Here is a 15773-nt window from a genome sequence, read left to right as displayed (position 1 = left end):
TAAAACCTTTAAAATGAAATCCTGTAACACCTCTAAATTCTAAGGAAATAGGAACATAATTCAAAAGCATCTCTAATACTAATATATGAGATTTATCAAATATCATTAGCTGCAGACTATTCTTCAGATTCCAGAATTAAACTAAAGTACCTGCTCACAATCTGCCTAAATTCTCCTATTACACTAAACACTAAAAAAAATAAATTAAAAAAATAATCCTGTCATATTGATCACAAGCCTGCTGCATGATCATCATAATAGTGAAGAACTGGCAAAAAAATCTTTTCATGCTTATGCAACAAATACAATATTTTTCTACAACGTTATGTACTATAAATCCCCACTTCTCATTGTGTATTTAATTTCCTTAAGAAAATAAAAGATATATTTTAACATTTAAAAGTGCATATATCAGACATTAGTTATATTCATGAGAATTACAGCTCTGGGCCAAAACTTAGCCCACACAGACCATGACCACATGGTCCTTCTTGGCATTTCTAAAAGCCTGGCCAGGTGTGTGGGTACCATCCAGATAATTCACACTGTGATCCTCTTTGGAGCTACAAACCTAGACCACACAAAATTGTGATAGCTGAACTGTACGCTTCTCTGGCCTGCTTCTTTCAGCTGAGAGTTCCGCTCCTAGAGAGGTGTCCTCAGGTCAAGCAAATACAAGATGATCTTCCCAACAGGCAATGCTAATTATAGCAATTGTTTTCCTCTTCACCAACTTAATTTTTTCATGTCACAAGATCAGAATTCCTAATTGAGTGTCAGCACTACTTTGGGATAAACCCAAAAATCTTCTTATTGAGTCTCTGCTTCTTTTCTGCCTTCCTCGGCAGGCCTAAGATGACTTGCCCGAAAATGACACTAGTTAGCAAACTTCTTGAATTCTTCCAGCTCAGCCTTGCTGGCCTGAGAAACATGAGCTGCCAGCAACATGAGCATGCACGTTGTCTGCAACAATGAACATGCTTTTGAAAATAAAGCAAAACCAATGAACAACTAGGGAAGCCAAAAATCAGGAAAATAGCTTATGGTCAGCTTTGTATGAGTGTTATGTGTATGTCAACTATGCTAAAGGAGTCAATATTCTGAAAGTACTAAGAGCTGAAATATGGAACAAGTAACTTGTTTATACTTTTAGTCTTTGAAAGCTGAGCTCAAAGACTTTTAAATATGAATACAGATTAATACAGCTTAAATTGGTTCAGTGACTGAACAATTAGGGTCATGTCAGATTTTTATGAGTGCATTTCCATGAAAAGAATCTCACTACCTTTGTCTTCTCACTCAAATTTGTATTTCTTTATAATTTCTTTTCACAGGTCTAACAATCACATCTTGCAACTGATCATCAAATCCATACAGAATGCTCATGTCACTTGCAAACTTGTTCATCATTTGAACCACTACCAAATATGTTTTGTTTTGTTTAACTTTTTTATTTATTTTACTCAATTTACTCATTTTACTTAGTGGGTTCATCATTCTCCAACATTAAAAAAATGTTTGAATCCATAACACAGGCTTGTTTGTCACATCAAAATAGATCCAGACTGAAAGTTACTGGCAAAGAATGCACAGTCCAACTCATCTGACAAAGTAGCTTATTTTTTTTCATGAGCTCGGAATTTTAATTCACTGCAGAAGGTCCAAAGACTATGACTATATTGGCACTAGTGAAATAGCAGCAGATTTGAAACAGTTGGTGCAGAGTACCTTAAACATACACACAGGAGGGCAAAGGAGTATTTCTGACTAGATCTCCCCTGACTATGAAGACTGAATTTCAATCAGCAGTTGTGCATCTTCCTATTTTGTTTCTGTTTAACGCTTGAATCCTCAGAGATTGCTCAACGATGGAAGCAGAGTGTCCTAAGTGGCAATGGGCAGATTTGCTTCAGAAGTGCATTTCTGATCCAAGTTAAAATGTTAATGCAGTTATATCCACATAAAACTGGTACTTCTTATTTCCTTGATGATTTTATTTTCTGTTCCTCAAACTGAGCACATCCACAACTTAATACAGATTTCTTAAGCATACAGAATGTATTTCAGGAAATTTAAATACCTCAAAAACATGAGGTCAAAGACAATAGAAAGTTAAAACACATTGTGTACGCCTAAAATAGCTTTTCTACTAATAAAGTCCTTAGGCATGCATTGAGGTTACTCTGAGGCTTTTCATAACAGTCATTTCATCAATAATAAATTGAAGAATGTAACGTGCATTTTTTCTAAAAGGTTATAAATAAATATAAATGAGACTTCTCCATTAAAAAAAAAAAATCACTTGCGGATATCTTTTTAATGACCTTAGTTTTTCTAATTTAAATTCTATTATTATGTATCATTAGAATTCCAAGCAGGCAGATTTGGTCTACATGAAGGGTGGATGTGGGACAGGCCTTCTGTGGCACAATTAAGAGTGTTCCTTTCAAGGACAACGTCACAGAAGGTGAACACTAATTTTGCTAATATGGTAAAGGAGGATAAATGACTCTAGGAAGGAAGGAAAGGAAAAACAAACTACATAGCATAATTGTTTTTCTGTGAAGTTCTCTGTCATATTTAACTTTCACTTTCTAAACAGGTTATAATAGGAACAGCAATTTGCCCAGAAAGATTAAAGATTGCATGATACGTCAAAGACTACTTTGCAGCTAATAAGAAGGAAAACAGGAAAAACACTCTCTGCAGATGTCAAACAAATTTTAAGGAAAAGATCAAAGATACTCTGCTATTAGCACATAATGCAGAAAATACCCCCAACCCTAGATGTCAGAGCACATATGCCATTTCTGAAAATAACAAAATATCCCCACTTCTCCATACAAAAGCCAGAGCTCCACGCCAATTAAAAAGGAAAGCTCATAACACCCTTTTTCTTAATTCTGAAGTACTTTTCTACAACAAATAACTTTGATGAGATGGGAGAACTAAAATCATCATAAAATCATAGCTAAGACAAAAAGGTACAGCAAAACACAACAGTTTAAATTTAAATTGTCTAGCTAACACCTCTGTCAATACTTTCTTACTTGGTTCAAATTGTTGGCTGTGAAGCACAAAGTGCATTATACAGTTCTCAGTTACAGTATTAGTAGCTATCAGATCATATTTCATAAATTCTTGAAAGCCTATATAAAATATGTGATACATAAATTCATAAACATACACATACATATATGTACGTGTATATATATACACAATAAAGTTTCCTGTCACCAAATACTCTTTTTAGCACTGTCAGTATGACCATGACAATCTTTTCCATTACTTCTCATAACCTATCAGTATGAAAGCTGAAGAATTTATGAACCCTATAGGAAATATACCCACATACTGAAGACTGACATACAGTAGCACAAAGTATGTAATTTCACCAAAAAAAAATGCAGCCTGAGTGATACAATTTTATGAACAGATGCTGATTATTTACAGCACTTTGGAAACCCGAGTTAGTAAAAGTACTTTTTCCACTCCAAGTCCTATCACCTACAAACTGCTCACAAAACTAGCATCCTCCTAGAAGAAATTCTTGTATTTTCTCTAGTTTTATTTAATACTAAAACTAACTCAGATGAACAAATCTGGAGGGCCACCTCATGTTTCCCCTGAAAACAAACAAAAGAAAAACTGACTTTGCAGTCATTGACAGTATTAGAGAGAGAAAACAATAATAATAATAATAATAATAATAATAACAACAACAACAACAACAGCAATAATAATAAAGCCTCAGAAAATGCCCTCCATCAGTTTGTATGGAGGTTATATTATGTCTGACTGCAGTTGTGGTGTTAAAGATTCAAGCTGAAAAGACTCGCCACACAGTCATATATGTCTGCATGGTTATCATCAAATGATTTTTAGACACCCCCTCTCTGCATTTACACCTCAAAGCACACGGGGTAAATTAAACTAATGAAGAAAAGATCTGGAAACTTGTTTGTGAGAGTGTTTCTTTAGTTGCTTATGTACTAGAAAAATTCTTTGACTACATATTCTTACGGAAAACAATGCATAAATAAAAACCTAACTCTATCCAAAAAATGTTATCAAGATTAAAGAAAAATGTCAGGAACATAGAAGCTTCTGGCCTTCAGAGACAAAACAGACAATGAAGAGATGGTATTTTCCAGGCCTGTTTAACCTCAACAGAGAAAAACTAAGAATAACTTCTGTTATCATTTAGTACACAGTAACATACTGTGTTATCATTTTACATTTCCTAAAACAGTGATGCTTTCACAGTATGTATATTATACAAATTCAGGAAAAAAAAAAAAAGCTAGAAATCAGAAAGAACATTGAATATTTAAACCAGATAGAGGTTTATAAAAGAATTTTACAAATAACCATAGAAAGATTTCAATGCCGGGTTGACAGCCATTTACTTTTAGCTTAAACAATTTATATCAAAATAAAACTATATGCACATCAAAAATAGTCATAAGCTTTCTTATATATTCAAAGAATTTAAGCAATATTTTATGTTCAATAAAGTCTCAACTCTGTAATTACAATGACATTAACCAAAAATGTGTATTTAAAAAGTCCCATTCTTTAAATTTTGAAGGTATATATGTTAGGTAAGCTCAGATAAGTATAAAAAGCATTAATTTTGAGAAAGGGAATATGTTTTAGTTTCTTAGCATTATTACTGGTAAAGAACTAGGAGCTTGGATTAAGAAACTAACTCTGTAATATAAATAGCTATGCTTTTGAAAATTTTGTAGAACAAAGAATGTGCTTTACATATGCTTGAAACTGGTATGGGTTATTTATTTATTTATTTATTTTTGTCAAGAACAAATGTCTTACTCTTAGTTAAAATAGGAAGACTTAGTTGAAAAGAGTTGACTTATGAATGAGGTATCAACTGCAAAACTGCTGGAAGGAGGCAGGGAGACTAAGTTTTCTAAACAGTTGTATGGTTTACTATTTCCATCCCTTTTCGTTCCTCTCCTGATAGCCATTCTATTATGGCTTACTGATGAAAAAGAGCATTTTTATTTCAAATTTGAAATAATTCTGGCAGGATAGTACCTGTTTCCGTGTCTGTATCAATACCTTGTATCTGAGATATAAAATAGTGGCAAAACTGTGAGTTACCGTAATTCTTCCAAATTCTGTGAGAATTTTACCACTTAAAGAACAACATTTGATTCAAGAAAAATTGTTCGTTACAACTTCATGGGCAATGAAATACTGGTCTCGGTTCCTTGGTCAGTAGTAAAATCCAAATGGAAAACCAAAAGCAGAGAAAGGAAAAGCGCAAGGATATTTTGTAAGAATGAATACCATTACTCAGGATAGTAAAGATTTATTTTAAGAATCAGGACGAAGTGTTACTTTTAAGGAATGTGTTATGCAGAGCAGAGAATGAAAAAGCGCACAAGAAAAGAACAATGATCAAGAATGAAAAATCTTCCAAGTTGCATAGGAATATGTTTTATATAATAGTACAACCTCCTCAAGTACTTTCAGTTACATAGAGTTCTTGGAATGTATGCATTTACCTTAACAACAGGATTCAGCAGAACAACACCTGATTTCTTTGTAATAACTTGCTTTGTTGTATAATGATGTTCTATGAGTTGAGGAATAGTTGGAAACCCAGTTCCTTCAAAACGATACTGATTCTGTATGGAGGTAAAAGGAAATAATTGTTTCTCTACAAGCAAAATTTCAAACAACAAACTAAAAAAGAGCATTACAAAGCTTCCTTCACTTGTAACAGAACAAAGAAGTGTTCGCTTTTACAAAGTAAGATTTCTGTCCTAATCTATTTCAACAGTATTTCTACTGAATTAAATGGAATGACAGTAAGAAACACAAATTAATAAATGCAAAATTAGTGTATCACTCACAGCAACATAATAATTACTTGTTTAAAATCTTAATTTGAAGGAAAAAAGAAGCCTTTGCACTTCAAAAGATGGGACTTTGGGATACTCAAACTGTGACAGTAACATAAAAATATTATAAACTTGAAAAAATATCATGAAATTTCTAAAGCCCTAAAGCTCTAAAATTACAGAAAAAACATAAACATCATACAATAAACTGAACAGGGGATAAGAAATACTGTTTTACTCAGATCGTACTGCACTTACAACATTGGATAAAACTAATAAATCCTAGCGCAATGCATGACCAGCATTATCGTTTACTAAGAAGTGTATGCCAGAGGAGACTAGAGCTGTACTGGTGCTAAAAACAGAGGCACGTTAATCCACAGAGAAAATTTCACCAAGACAAAATTCCACCCCCTCCTCCCCAGCCCCCCATCCTTGTCAACTGATTTCATTTTAGCTACATAATTCAACACAATTAAAATAATTAAATCTCTTAATATTTTACTAGAAAAATGTAACATGGTCTTAGGAAAGAATACTATGACATAGCATTCTTCAGCTATCGGGGGGAAAAAAAAACAGCAAAGTATCTCCCTTGCTTATCCTTGCCCTTATTCTTGATGAGAAGAAACAGTAAGTGCTTATTTGCAAGTGGAGGAATGGTTCTATGTCCAGGCAGCGATGAGTGGTGTCCCTCAGGGGTCTGGCTTGGGACCAGTGCTGTTCAGTATCTTTATCAGTGACACAGACAGTGCGATCGAGTGCACCCTCAGCAAGTTTGCAGATGACATCAAGCTGAGTGGTGCAGTTGATACAGCAGAAGGAAGGGATGCCATCCAGAGCGACCTGGACAGGCTGGAGAAGTAGGCCAACCTAATGAGGTTCAACAAGGCCAAGTGCAAGGTGCTGCACCTGGGTCGGGGCAATCCCAGACATGAGAACAAACTGGAAGAAGAGTTCATTGAGAGCAGCCCTGAGGAGAGAGACTTAGGGGTTCTGGTGGATGAAAAGCTCAGCATGAGCCAGCAGTGCGTGTCTGCAGCCCAGAAGGCCAACTGCGTCCTGGGCTGCATCAAGAGGGGTGGGCAGCAGGTCAAGGGCGGTGGTTGTCCCCCTCTGCTCTGCCCTTGTGAGGCCCCACCAGGAGTGCTGCATCCAGGTGTGGGGCCCCCAGCACAAGAAGGATGTGGGGCTGTTAGAGAAGGTCCAGAGGAGGGCTACGAAGTTGACCAGTGGGCTGGAGCACCTCTCCTATGAAGAAAGACAGAGAGCTGGGGCTGTTCAGCCTGGAGAAGGCTCAGGAGAGACCTCATTGCAGTCTTTCAGTAGTTAAAGAGATTTATAAAAAAGATGGAGAGTGACTTTTGCTCAAGCAGATAATGACAGGGCAAGGGGGAGTGGTTTTAAACTAAAAGAGGGGAGATTTAGGTGAAATGTTAGGAGGAAATTCTTCATGCAGAGGGTGGTGCAGCACTGGCACACGTTGGCCAGAGAAACTGTGAATGCCCAACCCCTAGGGGTGTTCAAGGCCAGGTTGGATGAGGCTCTGGGCAACCTGATCTAGTTGAAGGTGTCCTTGCCCATGGCTGCAGGGATGGAACTAGATGATTTTAGAGTCCCTTCCAACCCAAGCTATTCTGTGACTATATAATTATTTCATCCTCCTCCATGTTTTAAAATGTACATTGCAGCTAGGTGACTGGGATACAGGGTTAAAACCTGTGCCTCATTATCTAGAGTTAGAGAACTCTTCGCACAAGACAGGAACTGCCAGAAGCCATTCTGAAGACTGGCAAGAGCAAACAAATACTGCATAATTCAAAAACAACAGCAACACAACCCTAAAGCACAGGCAGTGATACAAGTTCATTTACACAACTGGGCAATGAAAACCTGTACCACTGACACACAGATTTTTTCTTTCTAGCTACAGGGTTAAATTCTTTACAAAGTGCATTATAAGTTCCTCTTTCTTCAGGTTAAAATTCAACTTTCTGAAATGCGTTATTACTCTTAGTAAAGACAGCTTGGTCATGTCACCTATTTTTAAAATTCCTGGTTCTCTATCATAAAACTGCTTTCATGGTTTGAACACTTTCTGTTGTTTATCCCTTTAATTTCATTCAGTTACTAGATACTGGCTCAGCTTTTATTGACCAGTAACTTTAGTTTCCATTCCTTTCAAATAACCTCTCTTACATTTTTGTTCTGATGATCCAAAAAACCCTATGTCCTAAGACTAGGGCCTAGTAAAATAACCAGCACTCATCTCAGACTCAGCTGTGCACACAACTGCTGCCATTGATCTAAGATCTTCAGGGTGAAGAGCATTCCTTTATTCAGCATACTTACACAAGATTATGACCATTATTAAGATCACTAACAAACAGCAATGTGAAAATAGCATAGCCTCCAATAAAAACAGTGAAAAACAACAGTAGCCTTGAATGCCTAGTGGATTTTGGTAATGAATTTGAATTTTGATGCTTAAAGCTGAACAATGAACTCATTTATCTCACACATACTTTTATTAAGATTTGCATTTAAAATAATGGTAAAATCAGAGACAACACTTATGCAATTGAAGGACAACTGTTAAAACAAGTATATATCCCTTCTCCACCCTGCAGTCTCTAATTCAGGAGAAAAATTGTCACTGAAGACCAAAGCTGTCAGTGATCCAACAGTGAGATTTGACCAGCTAGAAACCTGATTTCACATTGTTAATACCAATGTAAATAAAATAAAATAAATTTTTAAAACTTGCACTAAACTCTCATCAAACTCACCAAGACGTTAATGAATCAATTCCCTCTTGTCATATGACCACAACAGCCCCACTATTTACCTCTTTTTTAATGTTAAAAAGCTTTTTCCCTTTTTAAAACATAAGCCTTTTTTACAATAAATGCAGAAAATTCATCCCATATGAGTGCATAAAGAGTTCTACATTTCTTTAACAAAAGTTTCAGTTTCCATGATTGTAAACAAAATCATCCCCAAATACATCCCAAAAGCAGATTAATACAATGCCCTATTACTAGATGTACAAGCAGACAGAGCTAGTGACATCATGATGTTTGGACTGTTCCATCATGAGCTATGCAACATCAAACAATGACGGTCTTACATTTCAAATATAATTCCTAAGAGAAAGTAATTAAATTATGGGAATAAAGATAGCTTTGTTAATTTTTTTCATGGAAAAATTGATATAAAAAAATTTATCTTCCAGATAGGGGTGGCCTCAAATTAACAGCCATTAAAAAAGCCCATCTAATTGACTTCAAAGCCCAATTATTTTTTTTTTCAAAGGTCCACTTGCCACATACCACAATTTACACAAAATGATTTCAGCCACATCAAATATATATATAATGTGCATTTAATTCTGCTAAGAATCAGAGAGCTCTAAACATCTTTTAAGATACTGTGTGTCTAGGTATATGTAGTTTTATTGCTCTTATTTTTCTGTCTAGTACACTGATACACCAAAATACTTTAAGGCTATAAAAATCAAAATAAACACTGACTTTGTGTCAAGGTTCATTTTTATGAACAGAACAATGCCCACAGGGCTAAAAAGAAACTCAAGCATCTCCAGTGCAGCACGGGCTTCAACTGTTAACTGTATAGAAACTAGCAGATTACTTTTTCCTCAATGAACGTTTTCATTTTTTTCAGTAAGATTCAATTAGAAGTATTAAAAGTAGCCTAATTAGTACCAAGTATGAAAATGGGTTTAAAAATAAATAAATGTACATGCATGAATTAGTAATAACAAGCTCTGGATTTCATAACATTTACAGAAATTTGTCTTTTCATTATAGGATAAAAGATGTAGAATAACCTTGTATTTCATATTTTTCTTTTATTCCCCAAAATAACCTTTTTCCCCTGATTTGAGCACTGATGGCAATATTACCAACAGCTTTCATATTTTCATATAAAGACTACAACCATATGACATAGTAAATTATGTAGATCTTAAATCATTTAGCTGGAATAATAAATTTCCTAAAATTGAATATTTAGTACTATAGCAGAGACGTACATCAGCATATTGTATGATAAAGTGTCTCCGTTGTCCATCTGAAAACACAGAAAGGACATATTCACCAGGTTTCCCGTTGCTCTCTCGCACCAAGAAGTCTCCTTGCTGTTTTAACAGCTCCTGGGCTTCTATTCTTGGAATTGCACCATGATACCAGTCTTGCTCTGCCAATGGTTTCTCAGTGGTTGATATTACGTCAAAGAACTTGGGAAAAATATTGAAGAAAATGTTACTATAACAGTACATTTTTAGAGTTTACTTTTACATGAAAAGCATGACAGACAATATTAATCTCTATTTATGTACCTAAATTATGTAGTTCTATTAACAAACAAAATCAAGGCTCTCACATTTACACAAAAGGGATACTAATCACATTTTTTTCTGTTACCTAAAAAAATAAATCTGTATATATAAAAAGCACAACTTTATAAATATGTCCATTAAAACATATATTAATTTTCACTTGGCCCTGCTGTTTTTCCTAATCCATACTGACCAACAATGAGCAGTGACTCTTTCTCACTCTTTCTTAAACGTTCTGAAATACTATAAACAATAATTCAAAATGAATCATTTCTTTATATAGAATCTTCTGAAACAAAACCATAAGAAACTAAATTTTAAAAAAGCATCTGAATTGGATAAATTGATTTCATATAATTTAAAAACCTCACAATAAATCAATTAATAGTTCTAAGAAACATATTTTCCAGCATTTACGTGACAGCAAGGGATAGACACCTGGGCATACTGTGCTTATGAAGTTGCACTGAGTTTCTGCAAGTATAACGACTATAAGATACTGCTTTCACTGGCTGTAAGCAGAAGGTAATGAGTTTTAACCTACAGTTTTGCATATTAATTTTAACAAGCTTACATTGTTTAAGCAAACACCTAGAAAAAACATCCTTTATTCAATTACCATTTTATATTTGTATGTTCTGACTAAACTGAGAAATTCTTAGTAAGGGTATATGTCATTCAAAATCACCACGATCAGAACTCCTTCAAATTCTCACTGCCAGAGTGGTAAAAATCTGAATAAAATAACACACTGTGTATTGCATCAGGAATTGAATTATATGTGAGTGTGTTCCATGCAAACCTGCTGAAACACATTTTAGATGACAGAAAGAAGACGTGCACCTCAGTTAAGGCCCAGGTAGCAGATACAAACAAAACATAGTATTTTGACTGAAACTCTGCTACTGCTCTACGCTAATGAAACAAGTTGGTTTGTTTTTCTCCTCTCAGCAAGGATGATATGATATTTCCTTCACATAGGTTGGGGAAAGAGAACAGAAACACTCCACTAGTGCATGAAAGAAAAAATTGACATACTATAGATCTGGACAGGGTAGAGGGCATCTGCAAATTTATTGTCTTCCTGAGGAGATAGTCAGGTCAAGATGACCCAGCTAATCAAAGACAAACAAACAAAAACACTAGGAGTCCTCAGAGAGGAAATAAATAGACCCAAAAATGGAGTCTACTGAGAACTTGTTTCAAAATATATTAGCATATCCAAATATGTGAGCATTTGTGAACATTTCCGAATTTATGAGCACCGAGCAAAGCCCAATTTTTGAGCATTTAATGAAATCCCTGGTATAAAACATGCCTTTGTCTCTAGGTGTACGGCTATCTTTCCAAGTCATACCTCAAAAGATATAGTTTATTTAGTCCAGGAGCCTCAGAGAAAACTGGAGAGCATATTTAAGAGTCTGACTGGGCCTCATATTCTCAGACTTTGAAATTGGTTATCCAAAGCCCTGGGTGCCTCTTGTATCAGGGATTATTTCAGACATGAGATTTGAGGCTAAAACAGTTACCAACAAACCCATCACTAGAAAGAGTGAGCATGATTGATTACAGATTCAGAGCTAAGAAGGACCATGTTAGAAAAAAATAATAGCTTGAACAGAAAGATAACAGAGTTTGTAAGATCAAAAGGTGTACTCCAAGGTACTGTATTTATTTGCATAATGAATGACTAAAAACCCAGAATATTGTTTGGCCAAGAAAGCAGTCATTTCAATTCCATCAACAGTTAAATACTTCTTAGATTAGAGCTGTCTCCCACTGTTAAATAACACTAAGCTATTCTCTTTCACAAATTCCTAACACAAAAAAAATAAGTTTTCAGAGTATTATAAAAGGTTATTTACTTCATTTTTTTTATTTTTTATTTTTTAAAGATGCTGATTTTGACTCAACAGAAAAAAAAAAAACACCTTTGCTAAACTATCAAGAAATTTTAGGGGGTTCAAGGTAGCAAAGCCTTTGCCAGATAAACACATTTCTACTTCAAAGGAAATGTTTCTAAGGATAAAAGGACAGTTCAGGGTCCATAAACTAGTTTGTAGCCCTCACAAAGGAAGGTTAAAAAAAAGACATGTAATTCATTTCATAGTTTACAGAAGAGGCAGACACCAGATAATAACACCTGCTAATGTTCAAACTGGGTCAAGTGAGTCACTGTTCAGACAAGTATGATTATATCCCAGAATAAAACACAGAAAAAGCTTATGGAAAAACAAGGGAGCATTTTAGACATTGCTAACTTGAGTGCTGTTTATGACACTAAGATCAACATTCCCTTTTTTAAAATTTGTTTGAACAAATATCTATTTCTTTAGAAGGAAACAATGAAAATCCCAAAATGTAGCCTGTGCTGATTGTCTTCTACATTATTTTGTCTTTATTTTTTATCTTATGCCAAGGGTTAATCATAACCAAGGTAAAAAGCACTATTTTCTCTGAAGAAACAACTGGTAATTATTCATGTTTTGAATGTTATCGAAATTGTTTTATTTTTATGAACAAGTCTCCCTGCTCCAACATATTTTCTGTATGATACGATATTCACCTTGACTGGCTTTGAAAGAAAACATGGCTGAAAGCCCAGAAAGAACAGTACAAGTGTAAGATATATAATCATTTTAATATTGATTTCAGCTCAATTTACCACTTAGCTCTAACGTTTATATTGCACTTTGTAGTTAGAATTAAATGGTTTAAATATAAGAAAGGTTAGTCTTTAAAAATGATAGAGTTGGAAAAAAGCTACCTTCTCAAAAATAGTTTACGATTCCCATCTCTTCTCTTGGTAAGTTTAAAGAGCAGTAAGCTACTGAATTTGATTAACTAGATACATAGTATCTAGCTAAGAACAAATATGAACTCTAAGCCCCAGTGTTTTACAATTTCACTTTGGGAATGAGATGTTTTGCGCATTTATTTATACACAGAAGCACTTTCAAAGGAGTGTTTCAGTGGCTTAAATGGAATGTTTTTTGTTGTTATTGTTTGTTTGCTGTTTGTTTTGTTAGCTTCAATGGAAGTTAACAATAAGCAATTAACAAAATCACATTGAAGGAAAGTAAACCACACAAATATTTTTACTTTCCCTCCCAACCTCCTGTTTTTCTCATTTTCTTTTTCCTTCAACATTTTAATTTATTTCCATAGTTTGCTCATTGGTTACTTTGGCGAAGGGATGGCCTCGTATATTTCATCATACTTTTCTTTCCAAGAGGAAGGAAATACTCTCATATCAATCATGCTCATTCTATTACTGTCCTCCTTTCTTATTCGGAACCTCCTTCTTTCCCACTAATTAACAATCCATTGAAACAGCAGTTTTTCTCCTGGAGGAAAAATCAAGCTGTCCCTAGCTGCTGTCCTTATCCAAAAGAAAAATGGAGCAAAGACTACTGTATTATTTCTAACTTCAGAAAAAGAGAGACTATTTCCGTACTTACTCTATCAATGAAAAGAAAACAATAATGGGATTAGTATTTTATTAAAATAGTAGCTTACTTAAAATTGTACTTTCACGTATATTCTAAGCTTAGCCTTTGTGTACTTGCTTATTTTCCACCTTTATACAAGAAAAACATTTTGCCAAAAGATTTTTTTCTCTCCAGTTTTAAAAGAGGCACAGAGAGAGTAGAAAGTAAAGCAATACATTTAGGGTGATAGTTTGAGAGATTTCCCTGTAGAATATTCTGCCGATACTGAATCTAGCTCATTTGCATGTGCTAATGTATCATACAAAACCAACACTTACTCCATCAAGGAAATGAAAATTTTCAAGTATTTCATCCAAAAAACAATCCTACAAAAGTAAAAATGCACAGACCTGAAAATTATAAGATAAAAATCAAATATACTAAAAAAAAACCCTCTCATTTTGTACTGAGTGATGTTTTTTCTAGGATCATCATTATTAAATGTGAAAAAATAAAAAATATTTGCAGTAATGGAAGCAATGCGTGCAGTTACCTAAGTGGTAAAACAAAACAAAACTAAAAACCCCTACTCATTCTATCTGAAGGGCAGAAGCTATGATACTATTCATTCATATTCTTTATTCTGTTCATACATAGCACAGCATTAGTGGTACAGAAAATAGTCGATCTTCTTCGTGTGTTTTCTCTCCTCATTTGATTAAACTTATGTCTCTTGATGTTACAGAAAAGTGGCTTGCATTTTGTTCAACAGAAGCCACCTGAATTCCTAACCTTGCTGTATTCTCTTCAAAACCATACTTTTTTTTACTATATTATTCTCAGAACTTTCTCATTCTCAGAGCCTGTAAATTATTTAAGTGCCAACACATAAATAACAGTTAAAATTCTGGCTGCTTGAGGAAGTACTGGGTTTCTCTACAGCTTTATTCAGAAGATATGAAAAAAAAACACCTTAGTTTTCCTTAATTACACACAAAAATCAACTTCTCATAACCAACTATGGGTCTTTAGAATACCACCACATTTAAACCAAAATATGGTTTCAATTCTAAAGTTTAAATGCACTTAAAATACACACTATGAAAACAGAGTTAACATACCTTTTTCTGTTTTTAAAACATAATTTATTTTATACATATTATTATTTTTATAATACACATTTTAAATAACCAGTTCGTACACTTTGATGATAGATATTAGGTTGTATATACTAGGTTATACATTTAGCAATCAGCAACGTTATATAATTTTCAGTGTGAAAAAGGAGAATAGCTAAACACCTTAAGTGTTAAAAATTAATTTGTGACACAAATTTTGTCTGTATATCTAGGGTTAGCTTTTCCTAACACACAACAAATTGCTAAAAACAGAAAAAACTGAAAACTGATTGGTTTGTATATAGCTTGACTTTGAATTCATTTAAGTAATAGATACTCAAGACTACACCTGTTACTCAGATTTGACTTTCTGCCTCAGATGACCCAATTCTGATCTTATTTCTCCAAGACATACTCCAAAGCTTTAGTAATCTTCTACCTACCATATATCACCCATTCCTGCTCTTTCACATAGGGAAACTGAGGCCACAACAAGGAGACTCAGAAACATCAAAAGGGACTTTATGTCCCTTGGAAAGATGCTGATGAGATGAGGAGCACAAGTGCTCTCCTCAATGCTCCCAGGTGGAGACTGGGACCCAAGGAGGAGGTGGTGTATGGATCAGGTGAATGACTGGCTGTGTGGCTGGTGCCATGCTCAGGGTTTCAGGTTCTATGCTCTCAGGCATGCTTCTGAGAGACCCAGCATGCTGACATGGGATGGGGCGCACCTGACCAAGTGGGGCAAGAGTGTTTTGGGCAGCAAGCTGGCCAGACTCATGTGACACAAAAAAAACACTGAATGCCAATACTTTGGAAAACAGGGGGGAGACACCTGTGAATTGTCCCATAGGAATTTGGAAGGACTCCTCTAAAAAGGTGATGCAGCCCACAGCCCAGCTGCACCAATGCGCACAGCATGGGAAACAAGCAGGAGGAGTTGGAAGCCACAGATCAATTAGAAAACTGTGATCTAATTGCTATCACAGAA

The 15773-nt window shown here is 34.8% G+C and overlaps 1 protein-coding gene across 7 annotated transcripts in view; it reads right to left on the bottom strand.

Annotated features, from left to right (window-relative positions):
- FER (FER tyrosine kinase) overlaps window positions 1–15773 on the bottom strand; it is a 201388-nt gene that overhangs the window by 94319 nt on the left and 91296 nt on the right. For all 7 annotated transcript variants that reach the window (XM_040540453.1, XM_040540449.1, XM_040540452.1 and 4 more), the window contains 2 exons: window positions 9928–10131; window positions 5535–5657 (listed from right to left, as the gene is read on the bottom strand). In XM_040540453.1, coding sequence (XP_040396387.1) covers window positions 5535–5657; window positions 9928–10131 — 327 coding nt within the window. The remainder of the gene's footprint in view (window positions 1–5534; window positions 5658–9927; window positions 10132–15773) is intronic.

Source organism: Cygnus olor, chromosome Z (assembly GCF_009769625.2).
Source record: "Cygnus olor isolate bCygOlo1 chromosome Z, bCygOlo1.pri.v2, whole genome shotgun sequence".
In the NCBI taxonomy this organism is placed as follows: Eukaryota; Metazoa; Chordata; class Aves; order Anseriformes; family Anatidae; genus Cygnus; species Cygnus olor.
Note: the sequence above shows the minus strand (reverse complement) of the source record. Positions and strands in the feature narration are given on the sequence as shown.